The sequence below is a fragment of the Cynoglossus semilaevis genome, chromosome 1 (genome assembly GCF_000523025.1).
Source record: "Cynoglossus semilaevis isolate Cse_v1.0 chromosome 1, Cse_v1.0, whole genome shotgun sequence".
NCBI lineage: Eukaryota > Metazoa > Chordata > Actinopteri > Pleuronectiformes > Cynoglossidae > Cynoglossus > Cynoglossus semilaevis.
In genome coordinates this window covers 18861021-18879948 of record NC_024307.1, presented here as the reverse complement: position 1 = coordinate 18879948, position 18928 = coordinate 18861021, and the positions used below count along the sequence as shown (strand labels likewise).

General features: G+C 40.8%; 1 protein-coding gene across 1 annotated transcript in view; it reads left to right on the top strand.

The window, feature by feature from the left end:
• The window catches only part of ccdc88c (coiled-coil domain containing 88C), a 35592-nt gene that overhangs the window by 2019 nt on the left and 14645 nt on the right, over window positions 1-18928 (top strand). The window contains 10 exon segments of the mRNA XM_008316630.3: window positions 4186-4298; window positions 7256-7364; window positions 13938-14007; window positions 14592-14650; window positions 15229-15312; window positions 16777-16920; window positions 17145-17362; window positions 17924-18005; window positions 18894-18924; window positions 18927-18928. The exon segment at window positions 18927-18928 is cut by the window's right edge and continues 123 nt beyond it. Of these exon segments, the coding sequence (XP_008314852.1) occupies window positions 4186-4298; window positions 7256-7364; window positions 13938-14007; window positions 14592-14650; window positions 15229-15312; window positions 16777-16920; window positions 17145-17362; window positions 17924-18005; window positions 18894-18924; window positions 18927-18928 (912 nt within the window).

Below are 18928 nucleotides of genomic sequence, written 5' to 3'. Positions count from 1 at the left end.
TTGTGCAACATTTAGGATTAGTCTGAAAACATTTTTAAAAACTCCTGAGTGGACAGCAGTCTATTTTTGTCTAACTGCCCACGGCTTCCAGCCCAGACTGGACCCTGAAAGAAGCAGTCAACAGGTTATTCCCTGTGTGCTACTTCCTGTTTCCCCTTAATCCTGTATCCTGTTTACCTTACTGGTCAGCCAACAGATTTAGCCATCTTGGTCGAATGCAAAAAATATACCACAAGTCTTTTAGTTTTATCATTAGGGAACGAGATTTCAACTTTGAGTGATGGCAGTAGGTGTTTTTCTCAGGCCTTTTATACAGTATATAAAGTGAGCAGTGGAACACATCGTTTCACTCTGTCTTAGTTCTCAAAATAACAGACGTTTGTAGCTACTATAAGGTTCTATGTTAGCCATATGTGTCAGGTAAAGACTTCTGTTTTGAATCTACAGTTGCAGCCGTGCTATGGTTAGCAGCAGGTGTCTGTGTCTCAGGCTGTACACTGGCACAGGATGTGAGTCAGGAGGCGACAATGTAGGGAGTGCTAACATTAGCTATGCACCCTACAGCCTCCACAGTCTACAGGACTGTACCATGTGTGGTACTTTAGCTAGCTAGATGGAGAGATAGCACTTTATTGATCCCTCGGGAGTTCCCTTTGGGAGATTTTCTGTATGGTTTCTACTTTATTCTTAGTGCAAAGCATGTTAAAATAAAACATCCTGCCTGGTGCGCTTATCTACTGTAAATGTACAAAGCTACTTACAAGGGTACTTCTGTTGTCACAAGTACTTGTAATGAACTGAAAGTGAAAGAACACCAGTCAAATTTTGTTTAATAGTGTTTAATTGTGTTTCTTTTTCATAACAATATGACTACATACTGAGGGGATTTTGTAAATGACAGTTTATACTGTAATGATGGCAACCTCTGATCAAGTTGACTTGTCTTCATATACAAATGAACTACTACTTGATGACTCTATTGGGAAAACAGAAAAGAAAAGATCCTAAGCTACAGAGTTTCTAAAGATTTTCAGTATAACTGTGATGACACACTCTGGTTTATGGGGCTGTTTCCAACCTCTGTAGAGATGTGAGTAGTAGACCAGTACTGACACAGACCTTATTGATTGACAGTTTTCAGCTGACAGCTCTGACTTTGACCTTCACTTAGAAACTTGTTCATGAAACATCCGTAGCAACTTTAAAGATTCAAATGTTAAAATACCATCCACGTCTGAATGCTTTACATCAACAAACAATATTATTGTGTCTTTGATTTATATATTTACAAACTTACAATAGAGACGTGGACTCGTCAATACTGCTCTGATTGAACATCGACCTTTTTCTTTGTTCTATGTTGTATGTTGGAAAAATATTTTCTTTTAAATGAGTCATTTGAGCATTGCCAACATCAGTTATACTGACTTCATCAATGGTTGCTAAATTTCACTATTTACATTTCTTGAGTTCCGTACAGCAGCAGAAGGAGACTTGTTTAGTAAAACATCAGACTTTATTCTGTTACTATTGCAGTCAGAAAGATATATTTTTTTGAAAAAATTATGTATTATCTTTAAATGAAAAAAGTTGGAAATGACCGGACACGTAATTTATTTATTTTTTGCTGTGGCCCAGTACCAAATGACCTATGGGCCACTCTATGGGCCAGTCTATGGGCCAGTCTATGGGCCACTCTATGGGCCACTCTATGGGCCACTCTATGGGCCAGTCTATGGGCCAGTCTATGGGCCACTCTATGGGCCACTCTATGGGCCACTCTATGGGCCAGTCTATGGGCCACTCTATGGGCCAGTCTATGGGCCAGTCTATGGGCCACTCTATGGGCCAGTCTATGGGCCAGTCTATGGACCAGTCCATGGACTGCAGTTGGGATCCCTTGCTGTACAGTACAGTGCTCTCAACAAATGCTTGGGACCACGCTGACTCCTAACCAGAGTATTCACACGTTGTCCCATCCCTCGATTGGGCAGGATGGAACTCCCTGCCCAGTATTCCCAATCATCACAACTGTGCAGTGATGCCTCACAGCTCAGCTGTTGTTTTAGCACTTTGAGGGAAGCGTACACATGCAGACATGTGCTAAGCCAGCATATCTCAGGAATGTGGGTTATAATTGTCCCATATTCATTCATTCATCACAGCAAATGCACCTCCAGCTATTTACAGCATGTGAAGTTTCACTGTGATCCAAATGCACAATGACGGTCCTCTCCTTCAGAAAGGCCGAGATAGAGATAACAATCTCAACTCATGATGACACTAAAAGTGTAGATGAGGAGGGCGGGGGGGGGGGGTCAACCTAACCTAATATAGACTAACAGGACAGCATTGTTTTTCAGATGCTGTTTTAAGTCGTGTTACGCTACATTAGCCGCCCTCTGCAGGCTAACGCTGAACCAACAGTTAGTTTTGCAACTGATGTTTGGACGAGTAACTTTAGTTTATTGTTAACTTCTCAGTGGACAGACACGGTTCATACAGATTTATTGCACAAACTTTTATTTTTTTATAATGTTGGACGCAGAAGAACTCCTTTTCATTTATTTCCTCATTCCAGTCACTAAGCACTTTATCCGTTGTTGAACTGAAGAGAGTACCTGTGAGTGAGTGCAGTTTGTGGAAAATGTTTCATTTTGTTTTACTTGTTCTGAGAATTAAATTTAGTGCTGAGGGACATTTTTATGTTTTTATATGCACTCAATTGAAGAAAATCAGAAACGGCAAAAAGAATCGGTACCAGCATGTCACAGCTTACAAATAAAATCGGAATAGGACAAAAATCTCACTCCAAACTAAGTTTACAGCAAACAGATGCTTTTATTTGATGATTTCTCTAGTGTCAGAGGAAAGTTTTAAAAACGTTCTCCTGTGGCTAAAGGAACAGGAACCATGGGCTTGTAGTTGTAGTAATCTTTAGCGGTGGTTGTTGTGGTCACATAGTGTGTGTGTGTGTGTGTGTGTGTCCATAAACATAAGGTCAACAGAACGTCCTAAACACAGAAGGCCTTGGTCGATCCCATGTATGTTTGTTGGGCAACCGTGTTAAAATGCTTTTGTTATTGGTCTTATGTTCTGACAGCTGAAGTGACTGAGAGTCTGCTCTGACAGTCTCTCACTGTCTCCGACTGTGATTGTAGAGAACACCTCTCCTTTGTCCCAACACTCTGTCCTTTCAGGAGCCAAAACTTCACAAAGAGTTGTTCCTCCCCGCTCAAACGTCGCTTCTCACAGGTCATGTTTCAGAGGTGGCACAGAGAGGAGGGGGACAAGTGCTAACGGCAGCAACAGACAAAGAATCTGTTTATTTATTGACAACAAAACTGCTGGAAGTGGCTGTAAATTCACGTGTTTAAGGCCATTGACCTTGCTAAAGCTGGAAGGCCCTGTTGGGGCGGAGAACTGCGTGCCCTCCGTTTACTGAAGTAGAGGGGGCGCTGGCGTCTCTGTGTGAACGGAGCAGAGTGAGATGATACGGTCGTCCCCACTCTCTGTTACCTTTACAACAGTAACCCTGCTCCACGCCACACCATAACAACAATGGCGGAAACCATGCTCCTCCTCACTGTGCAGGAGAAGCTAATTTGGCTAATGCTACAGTTAGCCATTTGAAACTTTTTGTCTTTCTTTTTTGAGGATTTTTTTTATTTTTACAAGCTTTATGAGCAGGCTCACACAGTGCCACATACAGGCCTGTCATATGTACTACAGGGATAGGAGTCATAGCTCTGTTTAGACGCTGAATTGTTTGCACCGCATCCATGTGAAAACGCTGTATCTGAAGAATCAACTGTAGTTGTGTCGTATCCTATCAAGGCTGTGTAAACAGGTCCTAGACTAAATGTTGACAAGAGGTAACATCATTCATAAATTAAAAATAAAACTCTACATCAGTGGTCACTAAATATGTTTGTCAGAGCACCAGTATTCTTCTAGACAAACACATTTGGGGGCCGGACAAACATACATTATTATTTGATTTTTTTTTATTTTTTTTTGGAGTCCAGTCACGGCCCAGATTAGATGTTTGGGTGGGCTGGATTAAGCGGGCAGGCCAACAGTTGATAATCACTGCTCTACATTATCCACCAATGTTACCAGACTGAATATCATACACACATTTCTATGTATAACCTGTGCTTGTCCTCCACCTTTCTGCTACAGGTGCAGATGTTGGGTCCACTGGGATCATGTGACCACGTGGGCTCAGAGGAAAGGGTCAGCATGTTCATGGAGCTGGTGGACGGCGTCTTCCTGCACAAGATCATGACACACATGTAGGTAGCAGCTCAAAGAGTTGTCACAGTTTTGTCTTTCTTTTGCACGAGCGAACAAGGCATCTGCTCAGAGTGTTTCCTGTATAAAAGGCTCATGTGACCACATCCTGACTTATTGGTATTGAGTTGTAAACTCCACAGCCAGATATGCTGCACCGGGTTACAACACGTGAAAGTGCACAGAGGGGAGACGGTTATTGTCCCTCCGAGCTCAGCTAAGACTCAGGAAATTAAAATGCTCATATGTGCCATAGGCAAAAATTAGCAGTGGCTAGCTGGGACGAAATGAACTACAAATATCTGAAATGTTCCCTTTGATCTACTGTACATGACTGGACTTTTATTGCCACTGTGAACCAAACATGAAAAGTAGAACTTTATTTGGAAAATTAACTAAATTAAAGAGAGAACCTGTGCCCTGTGAGTCTGTGGTAAATACTTCATAAATACCTGTCATGAGAATACATTTTGTGCAGAAGAACACATGACTCTTTGTATGCAGTATGCTGTCGATTGAAGGAAATTGGTATCGCATTGGCAAGTCATTTACCAAAAAATACAAAATTGTAATCAGCCCAAAAAAAATGTTAGATTAAATCAGAGGATTTAATCCAAAACAAACAAACTGAAGCAAAATGTACAAAATTGGCCAAATACCTAAGCCTGTAATTACCCAAAAGATAGGACTGTCAAAACGAAATGTGGTCATTATGTTTATTAATTTGGGAATATTAATCAGATTAACATTTTAAATCATTTATATCCAATAATTCCTCTGACCACCCACTTATCTTTGCTCTAATCACACACACTTCTGTAAAATCTTAATATCAATCATATCTTCACTATGAGCTGTGAAGTAAGGTATGAGAACCAGTTCCTTCTACTAAAAAAAAAAGGCCAAAATCTTTGTTTACTGCAGGACTGTAGTGAAGCTGATAAAACAGAGCCTGAAGTGAGTTGATCGTAGAGCAGGTTTCTTTTAAAAACACACTCTTTAATGGGCAAATTATCCGGAGTTCCCCTTTAACTGTTTGCTTAAGGTTTCAGTAGTGCTGAGCTGATCATCTGTGACAGATGCGCTGTGGTAGTTTGTGGCTGACGGTCTGATTATTTCCTGGCTGGTTTTTTTTAGGTCACAAAAAGACAAAAAAGAACTGGTTTTTAGTTAAATATTTGTTTATTTGCTCAGAAATGGATGCAAATTCAACAAGACTGAACGACTCAACAACTGAAACAATCAGTGAACGTTATTCACCAGATGATTATCATAGTTTGGAAATGAAACTGACTCGACACATTAGTCTGCACCACTTTTATAAACAGTCGTTCTGCCTGAAAACTACTGGTAATTCATCTGAAATAAAAGTACAGATGGTAGTAAAACGACGTTACCAGTGTAGTATGGCTGTTACTGTATTTATAACTTGTCTTTACTTTGAAGAAGAAATATATTCACAGTAATTAATCTGTAGTTAATTGTTTATTGACAGAACCTGTGACCAAACTATGGTTCCCAACTAGGTAGTGTATGTGGGAGGTGAAACAGCCTCCGTCTTGGCCCACCCTGACGCCCCAGTATCAGCACACTAGCACATGTTCATATGTTAGGAGTATTGTATTGTCAGCAACAAGATAATCAGGCTATTGTTCTCCACGCTGCCGCAGACCGGGGTGGGGGTCTACCAGGGTTTACTGGTGGTAAATGGGAAAGTAGGTTAGAGAGGAGCTCAGGATGAAAGCTAACAGAGGAACGGCAAACAATGACAGTTGGTGGAGCAGGCAGTGGGAGATGCAGTCAGCTGTTAAATCAACCACTCTCTACATCTGTCTGACCGTCTCCACTCATTTGTGTCTGTAAATCAAACCAGTGAAGAGAATCTTGTGACTTTATAACTTAATCCAACTTAACCCCCCCCCCCCCCCCACTCTTCTCTTTTGCATACCTGTGGTTGTGGTTTCATGTTTTCTCCTGATCTGGGCTCATCTGTAATCTGCTAAATGTGATGGAAAAAGCCAGTTTACCACGATGACCAATAAAAACAGACCAGTTCAAATGCTTCCTAATCCTCAGGACTGGTCCGACCAATGGTCACAGCGTTTTCTAATGCACAACCCTCCAGATCAAAGTCAAAATTCTTGCCTCTAAACACCGTAATAAACACAAACAACACTATAGGTAGAGATGCACCGATGGTCAGCACACTAACTTCTGGATTTGCAGCTGCGTGCTGCTGTTTTCAGCATGAACTGTGTTCTGTTTCACAGTGACTGGGATGGGAAAATGGTAAAAATTGACAAATGATTAGAAATCGAAATCGTCCATTCATTGCGATCAGTCCGTCTGTAATTCTAAGCTTTGTTAGCGACACCACCAACCACGTTTAATGTAATTAAAAGACAAATATTTTTACTTTTTTTTTTTGTACCACGCAAATGTATATTTGAAAGGAGCTGCTTGAGGAAATGTCCAGTTCTTTTATCAAATACAATGATACTTCTGTGTCACTTGTCAGAATATGTTGCCGTTATTGTCAGTCTGAAAGATAAATGAGATGTTTTTTTTCTTAATTAACCTAATAAGGGGTGTGGTCAGCTGCTTTGGTCCAGAGTTGTCCTCACCCCGGTGTCTTCAGAAGCGGGGGACCTGATCCAGATATATTACTTCAAATGTTTTGCAGTTCAGTGAGCGGTGGACAATAATATAAAACTGACTTCACAGTTAGTAGTCAGGTCACTCTACACTACAGCACTTTATATGCACATCAGTCTGGTAGGGTGTGTGCATAAATGACCCTCAGACACAATAGTTGCCCTGGATCTGGAATGTGTGTGAATGTAATGGTCTTTGTCTTAAAAATCCTGTAATAACATCAATCTCTCTGCTCCTATGGTGTGTCTGTGTGTGTGTGTGTGTGTGTGTGTGTGTGTCTCTCTCTGTGTGTGTGTCTCCATAGTGACCCAAGCCCCAGTCATCAGAGGCTGAACAAGAACGTGAACAATGACGTGTCGCTGCGCCTTCACAACCTGAGCGTTCTGACCAGACACATCAGGACTTACTACCAGGTACAGTGTGTTGTCAATCCGTCCCATCACCATGTCTGCTAATGGTCACAGAGACAGCAGGCTGAATGGCCTGTATGGACATCGCTCTGAAGAGAAGAGCAGTGATTATTCCAGAGAGTGGCCCTAAATGAAAGTTATCTGGAACTGTTTGTTTTATTGTAAGAAGTGCGAGGTATAACCAGCAGTTAAAGCAGGAGTAGATCAGGATTAACCAGTTGACCTCAAAGGGAGTGCTGGGAGATCTGGAACAATTAAAATAAAATATTGTGCCATACAGCTGTATGGATTCAATACAGTCAATCGCCCCAACATAAAAAGTACCGTATATATTAATATATTCTTGTACAAGGTTTCCCCCGTTTTTACCCAACAATTCGTATAAAAATATATATAAGTCTCATAGCGTCAAACATTGAAGCAACAGAACCTTTTTATGAAGGTGACAGTTGATCAGAACCTCCTGGTAGATTTGATGTGAAATAGTTATGGTTAGTTCTTCAGTCTTTGTGTGGATTTGTATGAGGTGAGGGTTAGTTCTTCAGTCTTTGTGTGGATTTATATGTTGTTTTTTTTGGTTGGCTTACTCTGTGGTGACCTATCAACTGAAGACCTAACAGCCTCGCTGCAGATCTTGATGTAACTGTGATGGTGCTCAGACTGGACCTTCAGTGGTTGAAGTCTTTCGTTCTCACCTGTCTTATTCCCTCCATCTGTGAACGTGGATCAAATGATTTCACCTGTGAAATCTTAGCAGTGGCTTGGTGTGTCACTGCTGACGAATGAAGGGGAAGCACAGAACACAGTGAGAACTGCCTCAAGGCTGCTGACATATCCAGTGATGCAATGCAAGTATGCTGTCAAAGCCTGTCAAAGCCAGTGGTCAGTCACATCAGGTACCATGAAAATGAAAGCATCTTCACCTATTACCAAAGAAGAATGAAATGTTTGGTATTTAATTTTGAATCAGTCGTTGTAAATATAATCTATTCTTCATGGTAACAGTTCTGGACACAGAATAAACTGGGTCAGTCTGGACACTGTAGGGTTAATCTGCCGTGGGGTTAATCTCCAACCACACACTTATGACACATTCTCAGACACACACATGTTATTTCCACAGTGTTGATTTAGCAGACTTTGTATGTTCCAAACCAATACTTTAGGATACATACAGATAATATCCTAGAATATAATGGACCTCGGTGTGATGTGCTGACAGACATGACAGTGTAGCTCCTTCCAGCTGCCTCTATGTGGACCTAGAGGAGAGTGATATGCTGTACGTGAGGTGACGAGCGATGGAATACTTTTCAGAATAGTGTGAATGTCTTGAACTTCAGCTCAGCTGGTCAGAAGGAGTTTCAAGGTGTATTAGGTTTTGTGTGTTTGGAAATAGATAACTGCATTTTTTTTAAACAAATACAAAGGCTGTCTATTGATAAGAATTTAAATATGATTAATCAAAGAGTAGATGTATATTAATCATGATTCGTCATGGCCATAATTTATTATAATTAGTCAGGATTAATCCAGATAAATCACCATCCCTAAATGTAAAGCATTCTGTTCCGTTTCTTGAAGAAAAAAGACAAATAACATGTGGTACATGTATGTGTTTTACATCAGTTTTCAGTTGTGTTTAATCGAATAATGAAGTATTTATTAATATGGTAAAGTGTCAAAAAACATTAAAAACAAAATCATCCTAGAGTTGCATCTCGACAGGGAAGTAGAAGCAACAAGACGTTGGTGAAGTTTGAGATCTATGAAGAGTGTCGTGGTGTGAATCCTGACAGACAGTCTGTAGCCTCAGCACACACAGACCTGGATCCAGCTGACGAAGACGTTGGCTTCATCCTAATTAGATAAAGGCCTCAGCAGACACTGGCTGGTCCAGGAGCTCCTTTCAGTCTTATTCCGTGTGTGTGTGTGAGTGTGTGTGAGTGTGTGTGTGCAGGAGGGAGGGGTGCCTCCCATCTCCCTTCTGTTCCCTCTTTGCAGTACAATAGGGAGTAATCTGATATCTCCAGCTTTGAATACAAAGAAAACCTCCTTTCCCCTCTCCTGCTGGGCCCTCCATTCAGCCGGTCCAGGGCGGTTCTGAAAAGACAAATCAATAAACTGATCAGTTGAACAGAATTGAATTCTGTGTCTCACCCCCGACCTTTCTCACTTGACTTCTCCCTGGTTACCATGGGAAATGGAAAACAAAGCCATGGCGCCTGCATTGGATGTTTTGGTCTCCAAATCCTCTGGCCTACTTCACACACACACACACACACACGTACTGCGTGGTAAAGAATATTGTGATTGTGTGTGTGTGTGTATATTGACCTGGGTTAGGACGTCATGAGAGTTATTGTCCTTTATGGACAAACCAACATAGTGTCCTTGGGTGACTTGAAAGGCGCTTATAAATAAAATGTATTATTATTATTATTATTATCTGTGTAAATGCTAATGCTAATGTTTTGTGATTAACTTATCGTTTGATAAGTTAATCAAATGTTTAAATAATAAATAATTAACAAATTCATCATTTATATCACATATATTGATGTCAGCCTAACAAAAAATTAAATTCATTGCTTTGTCAAATCTGGCCTGCAACTGGATTGTGGGGATCAAAGAAAAAATGTTGACCCTGGTTGAAGCCAATCCCTGCGTGTGTTAAAATGGGCCACTAAAGCCAACGCTAAAACTGCTGTCAATGTTATCGTAGGAAAATATAGATCACAGATGATGCTCACCCTCCCCCCCCTGGGCCCCCCCCACCCCCCCCCACACACACACACACACACACGGCCAGTGCTGATGTGTTTCCTAGTGGAGAGAGAGAACAGCACAGTGTCTGTGCGTTTGTGTACAGATGGCATTAGCCCACGTGTAACGTTATCTACCTCATATATTATACACACTGACCTGAGACAGTGGCAGTATCGCCATAGTGGGGTTTTTTCCAAATGAAGGCACGTGTCTAGACACAATGTTTCCCTGGTTACTACTGTACATGCTAATAAAACAGTTTTTGTTTGGCACAGAAGTGTTCAAAACAAGGGTTTCAACTGAAGAAGACACTGTTTTACTAAAACGGCTCCTAAAGAATTCATTTAACCTAATGGAAATATCAGCATCACCAGTTATCACCTATAAAATGATATAACTATGCATTATAAAAATTAGCATATTCATTGAACTTCCTTAGTTTGATGTATCAGAATGGTGAGGTTAGTCCACTGCTGCTGCTCCACTGTTCTCTGAGACCATTACCGTTATTACCATTAAGGGTGTCCTTGGTTTATGACGTCCTTGACCTATGGTATTACGCCATTATGTCACTACCATGTACCCCCATGTACACAGTTATTAAGAAAGACTTCTCTCGTTTTGATGAGGAAGACGGTTCTGTTTACATTCACTGGTACGTCATATCTTATTAACCTTTTTGCCCTTCATGATGTTTCAGTCGTCAGCCCTATTCTACTGAGCTAGCTGACAACAGGACAAGACCTCAGCAGCACTTTGCCTGTTTTGCTGAGACTAAATCCATGTCAAAGCAACAGTTTCGTGGCCAACAGGTTCCATGTCCCTGTTTATATTGCGATATCTAATATGCAGGTACACGTAGGTTCCCTTACGGCGAAAACTTAAGTTACGTTGTTGCAAAGAACTGAACTCCGATGTCAGCCGAGGACTTCCTGTATCAGTAATATTCATAGACATGACGATGAGCTGCGTCTCGTTACTGCTAACACAGGGTTAAACTCTGTTGCCTCTATAGGACCAGATCAGGTGGAGTCTCAAAGACCGTTTGTCAGGCTCTGCATGGTCGTCATTTGATTGGATTAAAGAGTCAAGTTTTGATGTCAGTGTAGGCCGTATAAAGTGAGTGTAGATCGCCACCAAAGTTTCCTAAAAAATATTAAAAATGCACATCTAATCAAAACCTCTTACAGATGAGTTTGTGTTGTAAGTTTAGTCTCTGTGCCCTCCTACTGTGACTGTGCTGACCCAGCTCTCAGAGAAACACAAATGCTGTGCCTGGGGTAACATTTACTTCCACCATATAATTATGTGGAGTTCAGAATCTCCATAGTCCAGAATCCTACACAGCTTTTCTCTCTCTCTTATATTCAGGGTTCCTGAAGACGGTGACACCTCTTATATTCAGGGTTCCTGAAGACGGCGACACAAAAAAAACAAACTTTTTTTCTTTTTTTTTTCCAGTTCATCATTCACTAGTTGTTGTTTACCAGTTGAGTAGTGAAGTGGTAAACAAGCGACTCCTTCTTCTTCCTTGAGAGAATAGTTTATTTAGTTGCGTGTAGTTGCCGAGGCTGCGGTAGAGCTAGCTCCCAGTCACTTTGACTCAGCTGAAGGCCTTGAAGACATCTGGTAGTCGGCCCACATGTTTTATTCACACTGTACTTGCTGTTTGTCTGTGTTTTTTAGATGGAGAGGTGGAGACTCGCCGCGGTCTCTCATTACCTCCTGGTTTATAGGTCACTGTAACATTATCTGCAACAATTTCCTCTAACTCTGCGCACAGTGGCTCCAAAACCTCTCATAGCTTCACTGTAGTGTAAGCCGATAGTTCTACCTGTCTCGTTTCTGTCACCATGTACTTCACTGGTCTCCTGATCCAAGTAGAACTTTATTAACATGACTATTATGTAAATGTATAAACAAAGAAGGAAAGTATTCTCACGGCAACACAACTCAGTGTTAATGAAAGGAATAAAACAGGTTTGTTTGCTTTAATAAATGAACCACATGTTGGAGTTGGAGCCAGTATTGGTCGAGGTCAGACTACACCTTGGACAGCTCCCCTGACCATTGTATAGCCACACTGTAAAGCATTGTTTCTCAAAGACTGGGTCGCGACCCTCCGGTGGGTAGGAAGGTTTGTGACTTTTAAAATATGGATCCCCAGAAAAATTTTGGGAAACACTGCTGTAAAGAGCGAACACTAAACCTTAGCTTCATGTTTTTGGACTGTGAAAGAAACCAATATTGCAGTTCAAACCCAGACAAACAGAGTGAGAACATACAGAGAGTGAACCAGTGAATCTGTGATAGTTTTCCCATAAGGCAGCAGTTCCCAACCCCAACCCCTCCCCCCCCCCCACCCACACTTTTCCATCCCTCCAGCATTTAGTGGCTAAAACTCCCTACACATCCTCATCTATTGCTTCCAAACGTAACTTTATTTAAACCGTTGCTCCTGCAGGCCTATTTGATTGGTGAACAAACAGAATGACAAACTACAGTGTGGCTGTAGCAGTTCCCCAGCTTTTAGACAAATAAAATATTACATTTTAATGACTTCACCTTCCTGCCCCTCCCTCTACACAATAGCTCTGTGCCCATGGCTGCGGCGGCCGCGCCCTTTTCCCCTTCAGTCAAACGGCCGGTTGAACACCTTTAGACTTCCAGTAGCAGAGCCCCCCCCCCTCCTGGATGTGGTGTTTTTGCTTTTCACTAAAAGTGCCTTTTTATTCAGTGACATTCTATGACTGAGATCTGGCGCTACCTTCATGAAAACCCACAGCCCTCGGTCATTCTGAAGTTTTATATGAGCAGTGACATTTGAACAGCGCTGCCTACTGGAGATGAACCTCCTTCTGTTTTATTCTCTCGCGGCTTTTTAAATAAAAACATTTTAGATGATTTATCTTCACAGTAAAACCAGGGTTAGACACGAATGCTGTATGAACGCCAAAAGCACTTAGCAGGTTTTTGTCAGTAGTGATGGGAGTATAAAGTATTCACACAAGTATTGAGTATCGATTACTCTCAAAGTATCAGCACTAATAATTAGATGTAAAAAGCTCATGTGTCACTTCCACATCTTCAGGGTAACTGACGACATACAGACGTTTGTGCTCCATTCATGTCACGTGACCACTGACCAGAGGAGAGCAGTGACCACATGTGATCAGGTCCACTCTGTGTCTTTGTCCCTAAATGGTAGCAATTAAAATATTGAGGTAACATAGGTGTAAAAATAAAGTGATGTCATTTGTTATGACTAATAGGAAATACACACATTAGAGTTGTTATATTGGCAGTATTTTGTCATGTGTTTAAAAACATATCATAAAAAAGTATTATAGTATATAGTCAAAGATTCTGGTATCGCCCAGGACCAGCAGGCAGAAGTGGGCTTTGCTCGCTGACCACTGGGAGTTCCACAATAACAACAGCCTCCAATGTCAAATCATATGAACACGTTTGGCAAAACTCTTGCAGAAGTCTGACACACCAGGCCAGCAGTGCTGCTGATACCTGGATGATGTAAGTGATCTCCACTTTTTCAGCTGTTCCCAGGCAACTGTAGTACAACAGTAGTACAAAGGGGTAAACTCCCTGTGGACCAGTCTGTCTCGGTCTGTGTAGTCTACGGGGTATTACTAACCTCCACTGATCAGAGTCACTGAAGTGAATGTGGACGTCTGTATGTCCCCTGGACGTCCTTCATGTAGTTTAGGTGTAAACTCTTTGTCCTCCCATCGTTCTTTGGTGGCTTTTGTTCATTAACTTTTATCATTAACGTTAACATTTCTGTGACAGGAGAACCTGCAGCAGTTGATTGTCATGCCCCTTCCCAACATCCTTTGCATCGCCAAGGATCCAATATCAGGTAACAGAAAGTTTATACACACACACACACACACACACCATACAATACTCTTTACTTAGTACTCTATCATTGTACTTGTCATTTAATCAAACATGCAAAGTCCACACAAAATAAACCAACTGCCAAATGCAAAACTCTTCACATCTTTTTTTGTTTGTTTGTTTGTTTGCCACGCAGCCTTTGTTACTGCTTCTCCTCAAAGAACAGAAATGTGTCCCCTTGGGTTTCATTATTTTTGGTGGGTAATTGTACCGAGTTTACAGTGAGCGGCGCAGAGTTAGCTCCGTGTAGTGTACCGTGTCAGGCCTCAGGCACTGAAGTCAGTCTTTAGATCATTTTCTTCAAAGGTAAAGTTCAAAGATGCACTTCAGTCTCTTTATGGACATTTGTTTCCTTCTTTTCACCTGTGTTATTATTTATGATTATAAAACAAACACAACACACACAAAGAAAGGCAAAAAAAAAAAAAAAGTTGCTGCCGTCTTAAATTACTTCATAATTCCTGTTGTACTGTGGTTTAAAAAGGTGTTGAGTTTTAGTGACTCTAATGTTCGTGTGTCTGTGTGGGTTTTTGTTCCCTGCAGCCAAGAGCATGGAAGAACTGAAAAGACTTTTGTTGCTGCTCCTCGGCTGTGCCGTTCAGGTAACACACGCACGCACACACGCACACGCACACACACACACACAGGAGTTTATTATGCGTCCCTGTTGCTCCCATTAAATGTGTGTGTTTAGTTTTGCATGTCTGACCCAAGCGCTGCAGGATTCAAAAACACGTGGACTCGTAGTAATGTTTTTTTCTCCAGTAACTGTTGGAGAAGTTACTGGGTCAAAACAACCTGTGACCTGTGACGCTCAGGCTGTGTCTCTTTGTTTGATCAGTCAGCTCTTTCTTCTCTCTCATTTCCACCACTCCCATTTCTCCTAACCTTTTCAAATGTGTTTTTTTTCTCAGTCTCATCTCTGGCGTGTTTTTCTCTGCTAATAGATTAAAATGTATTTTCATTGGTTCACTCCCTCCTTCCTGGTTTCCCTTCCTCTTCCTTCCAGTCTTCCTCTCGTCTGTACTTGGTTCATTAGAGTTCAAGGCCGTGCGTGAGAAGTGAGAAGAGGATAAATGAAAAGAATGAATAATGTTATGTTGAAGTGTTGTTGTTGTTTCTATGGAAAATATCAACTCCGTTCATACCCACTTCATTTGTCTGTGTGTTCTGTGGTTAGTGTGAACGTAAGGAGGAAATGATCGAGAAGATCAAGCTGCTGGAGATCGAGACTCAGGCTGCCATCGTGTCCCACATTCAGGAGGTCAGTGAAGCACAACCGACCAATCAGGGCTCTGAGTGGGACATTCTGATTCCACAATTTGATCAACTATTCTCTTTGATGTCACTGGAGTTATAACAGGGGTCTTTTGTGTGTGGCCGTGGTCTGACAGACCTTAAAAAAGCCAAACTTCTGGAGTTCAGTTTTGTGGAGTCCTGGCTTCTGATTGGATAAAGTGTTGAGTGGTAGTGAAATAAAGTTTGTACTTTTGACCTCTGAGACTGGAAGAGGTGTGTCACAAAGCAAACAATACAGGTCAGTGGCAGGGAGTGGAGAAAAAAACAGCTTTTAATTTTGTCATCTTTAACTACTGGATGGTTAGTAAATTAGGAAAAATGAAGAAGTTATTATTGGATCAAACGAACACCTACAAGTGTCTGTTTCTTGCCTTAACATCAGTAGTTTTTCTTGACAAATTCAGGGTTGTTGATTTGTTTGTACTGTAAACATGCAGTGTGTGAGGGTCGTCTGCTTCACACTGATGCTGGACTTCAGCTGAGGTTATTGTTATGTTAAAGTGTCCACACTTTTCTGGCACTTGGGAGCTGCTATTCAAATATCGGGGCTAAAGTGATTTACCAAAAAGTGATATTAAAAACTTGAAAACTTTTATATTATCTGATCATACTTATATTATGTGTTGGGTTCCTTTGATTAAATGCATGTAGCTCTGTGTGTGGCTATGGTTTAATTCTTACACTGTATGGTCACAAACAGATGAATTTGGGGTCAGAAACAGAAATATATTTACATAGTTGTGCATAAGTCCATATAACACACAGGTGCTGTATGGACTTCCTGTACCGTATGTACCTCCACATGGTGTCAGTGTGTCAGTAGTGTAAGGTAATATAGTGGGTGAGATGACAGAGGAAACAAACAAGAAGCCTGTAAATCCTGAAACAAAGAAGTGGAAACTAAGGAAGAGAAAGAGCTGCAGAGAGTTTGGGAGGAGCTGAGACGAGCTGGTGGGCAGTGAGAAACTACGGATTCATGTCAGAAGAAAGAAAACAGGGGAACCTGGTGGTGAAATGAGGGAGTACAGGATATAATTAGTCAGGCAGATTAACAGAGAGTGAACCAGATTACTGACAGACTAGACCAGGAATCTGCAACTTCAAATGCCAAAAGATGTTAGAATGTCTTTTTCATTAACATATAACATTTACCTGGATCAGCCAAGATATCTCTGCCCTTTAAATTCAGCTGATTTATATAGTTTTTTAATTTTTAAATATAATACATTTAAAGAATAAAATTCAGATTACCAGATGAAGGCAACAGTCAGTTCTATCAGAAAATGAAACTGTGCCCATGACAAATGGTGAATATGTTGGACAGGGAATGTAATGGATGAGGAGATGAGGAGATTGGTGATCTGTGATGAGAGAACCAAAAAGAAGAGATTTTTGTTTTCTTCTAAAAACCTCTCTGGTGTGTTTTCAGGTCACACACAATCAGCTGAATGTCCTTGACCTCTCCTGGCTGGAGGAAGGAGCCGAGCTTGAGCAGCAGGAGCTGGAACCTCTGTCCCGAACCATGGCTGCATCAGTGCAACAACTGATTGACCAGAGAGACAAAGCCATCGAGGTGAAAACCATTAAAGCGGCTGCTGTGCCGACAGTATCTAACATATACTTTTTACTAACATAATTACATTTGTGCGTTATAAAATAATAAGCTTTGATAAAGTTTAGACTATTGTTATTAAAAACTCTGTTTTCCAGTAAAAAACAACAATAAATCATTTTGTGTTTAAAAAAAAAAAAAATCCTGCTGGCAAAGGTTCTGAAAACAGGAATTCTACATTCCAGGTGATTCTGGACCTGACTCAGGAGAGAGATTACTTGTTCAGTCAGCAGCCCCAGGAGTGGTGCAGGAACCTGGCCATGAGCAGCCCAGAGCGTGGGCAGGGTCTGAGGGTGAGGGATGGAGACGTGTCTGTGACAGGGCTGAGCAAAGAGGAGAAACAACATCTGTCTGTGGAACTGGCCGACACCAAGGCCAAGCTGCGCAAATACAGACAAGAACTGTGAGTCTGCCCACATGGTATACGAAAGCATTAACCTAACCACTAACCACACAGAACCACACACAGAACCTACACAGTGTGTGTGAAAATGATGAAAATAGACAGAACAGATTGGGCTGGTTGTAAATCTGTCCTCCATTTTGATGAATGGTAAACTCCAGGGAAGCTCACAGTTTCTGTTTATCACTGATTTAAGACCTGACTGTGGGAAATAGGCAGCAGCTTGAAGTGGTTATACTCCCAGAATAGTCTACCAGGCTGTCTCATTATGACCAGTCAGCTACGTAATCACACAGACAGCCATTTATTTAGAGACTAACTCAGGGGTCTGACTCCAAGTCATCCCACAGAACATGCCAACGTGAATGTACTGTATCATCAAACCTAATGCACCGCCTATGGACGTTGTGCTCTGTATAAATGTAATGAACATATGACTACGCTCTGGTACTAATTTGCCAACCTCACACAACACGTGGTGAAGTTTGTTAAAATCCTTGTATGTGTCTGTGTCTGTGTCTGTGTCTGTGTCTGTGTCTGCGTCTGTGTCTGTGTCTGTAGAGAGGAGAAAACAGAGCAACTCATGGATTCAAAGCATGAAGTGGAGCGTCTGGATCAGGAGTTACAGAAACAGAGACAGGAGGTCAGGACCTAACTGTTATCAGTGAGCTCTGTCTTTGATCAACATATACTGTATATATACTGATGTGAAATATAGTCATATGAATTATATATATATACACACATTACATTACGATATATGAAGCAGTCTTACAATTTGAATCACTCAGTCAACAATCAAGCTATAGTAAATACATAATAATAATAAATATTAATAAATAGTAAAAGCACATTTATAGTCATGGACATAAGAATGTCATAATGTGTTATATATATCATTTTTACATACATAAAATATATATATGTGCAAATGTATACATCTATGTATTCACACACATACATAAAAAGTGGTTTCCGTGTAAAACTAGGGGAGAATAAAAAGTTCCTTTAAGCTAGATATTTTTGAATATTCCTGCAGTACTACATTGTATTAATACAGGTGTGTCATAAGGTATGTGGTATGACACGTCATTGAGATTAAACCTAATAGTTAGGTAGTTGCTGAAACTTGTGAATCAAGTTGCCTCTTGTTGTGGCTGTTTCTGAACTGAAAGTTTCATCTGTTTATGGGTTGGATTTATGTTATGCTAAAATGTAATTAATTTAACCAACTATGAATGAACACATATTTTGAAACTCTTAGTAGTATTTGGGTTGGTGCATGCTTAATTTAAAAATGTTAACTTAATTAAATAATTAACAATTGTTCACTTTAAGTGCAGGTCACACTCATCAAATAAAATACAAATAATAAATGTGTGTACAAACAGTGTCATATTATAATAAGGTGTGTTTGCTGTTCTCTTTATTCAAGCAGCAAATTCAGATTCACACATTCTGTGTCAATGTTTTAACACTTACTGTATATTGTTAATATGTTAGAATTATAATGACCCCATGTGTGTTTCAGAACCAGTCACTGGGCTGTGAGGCTCGGTTGGCCAG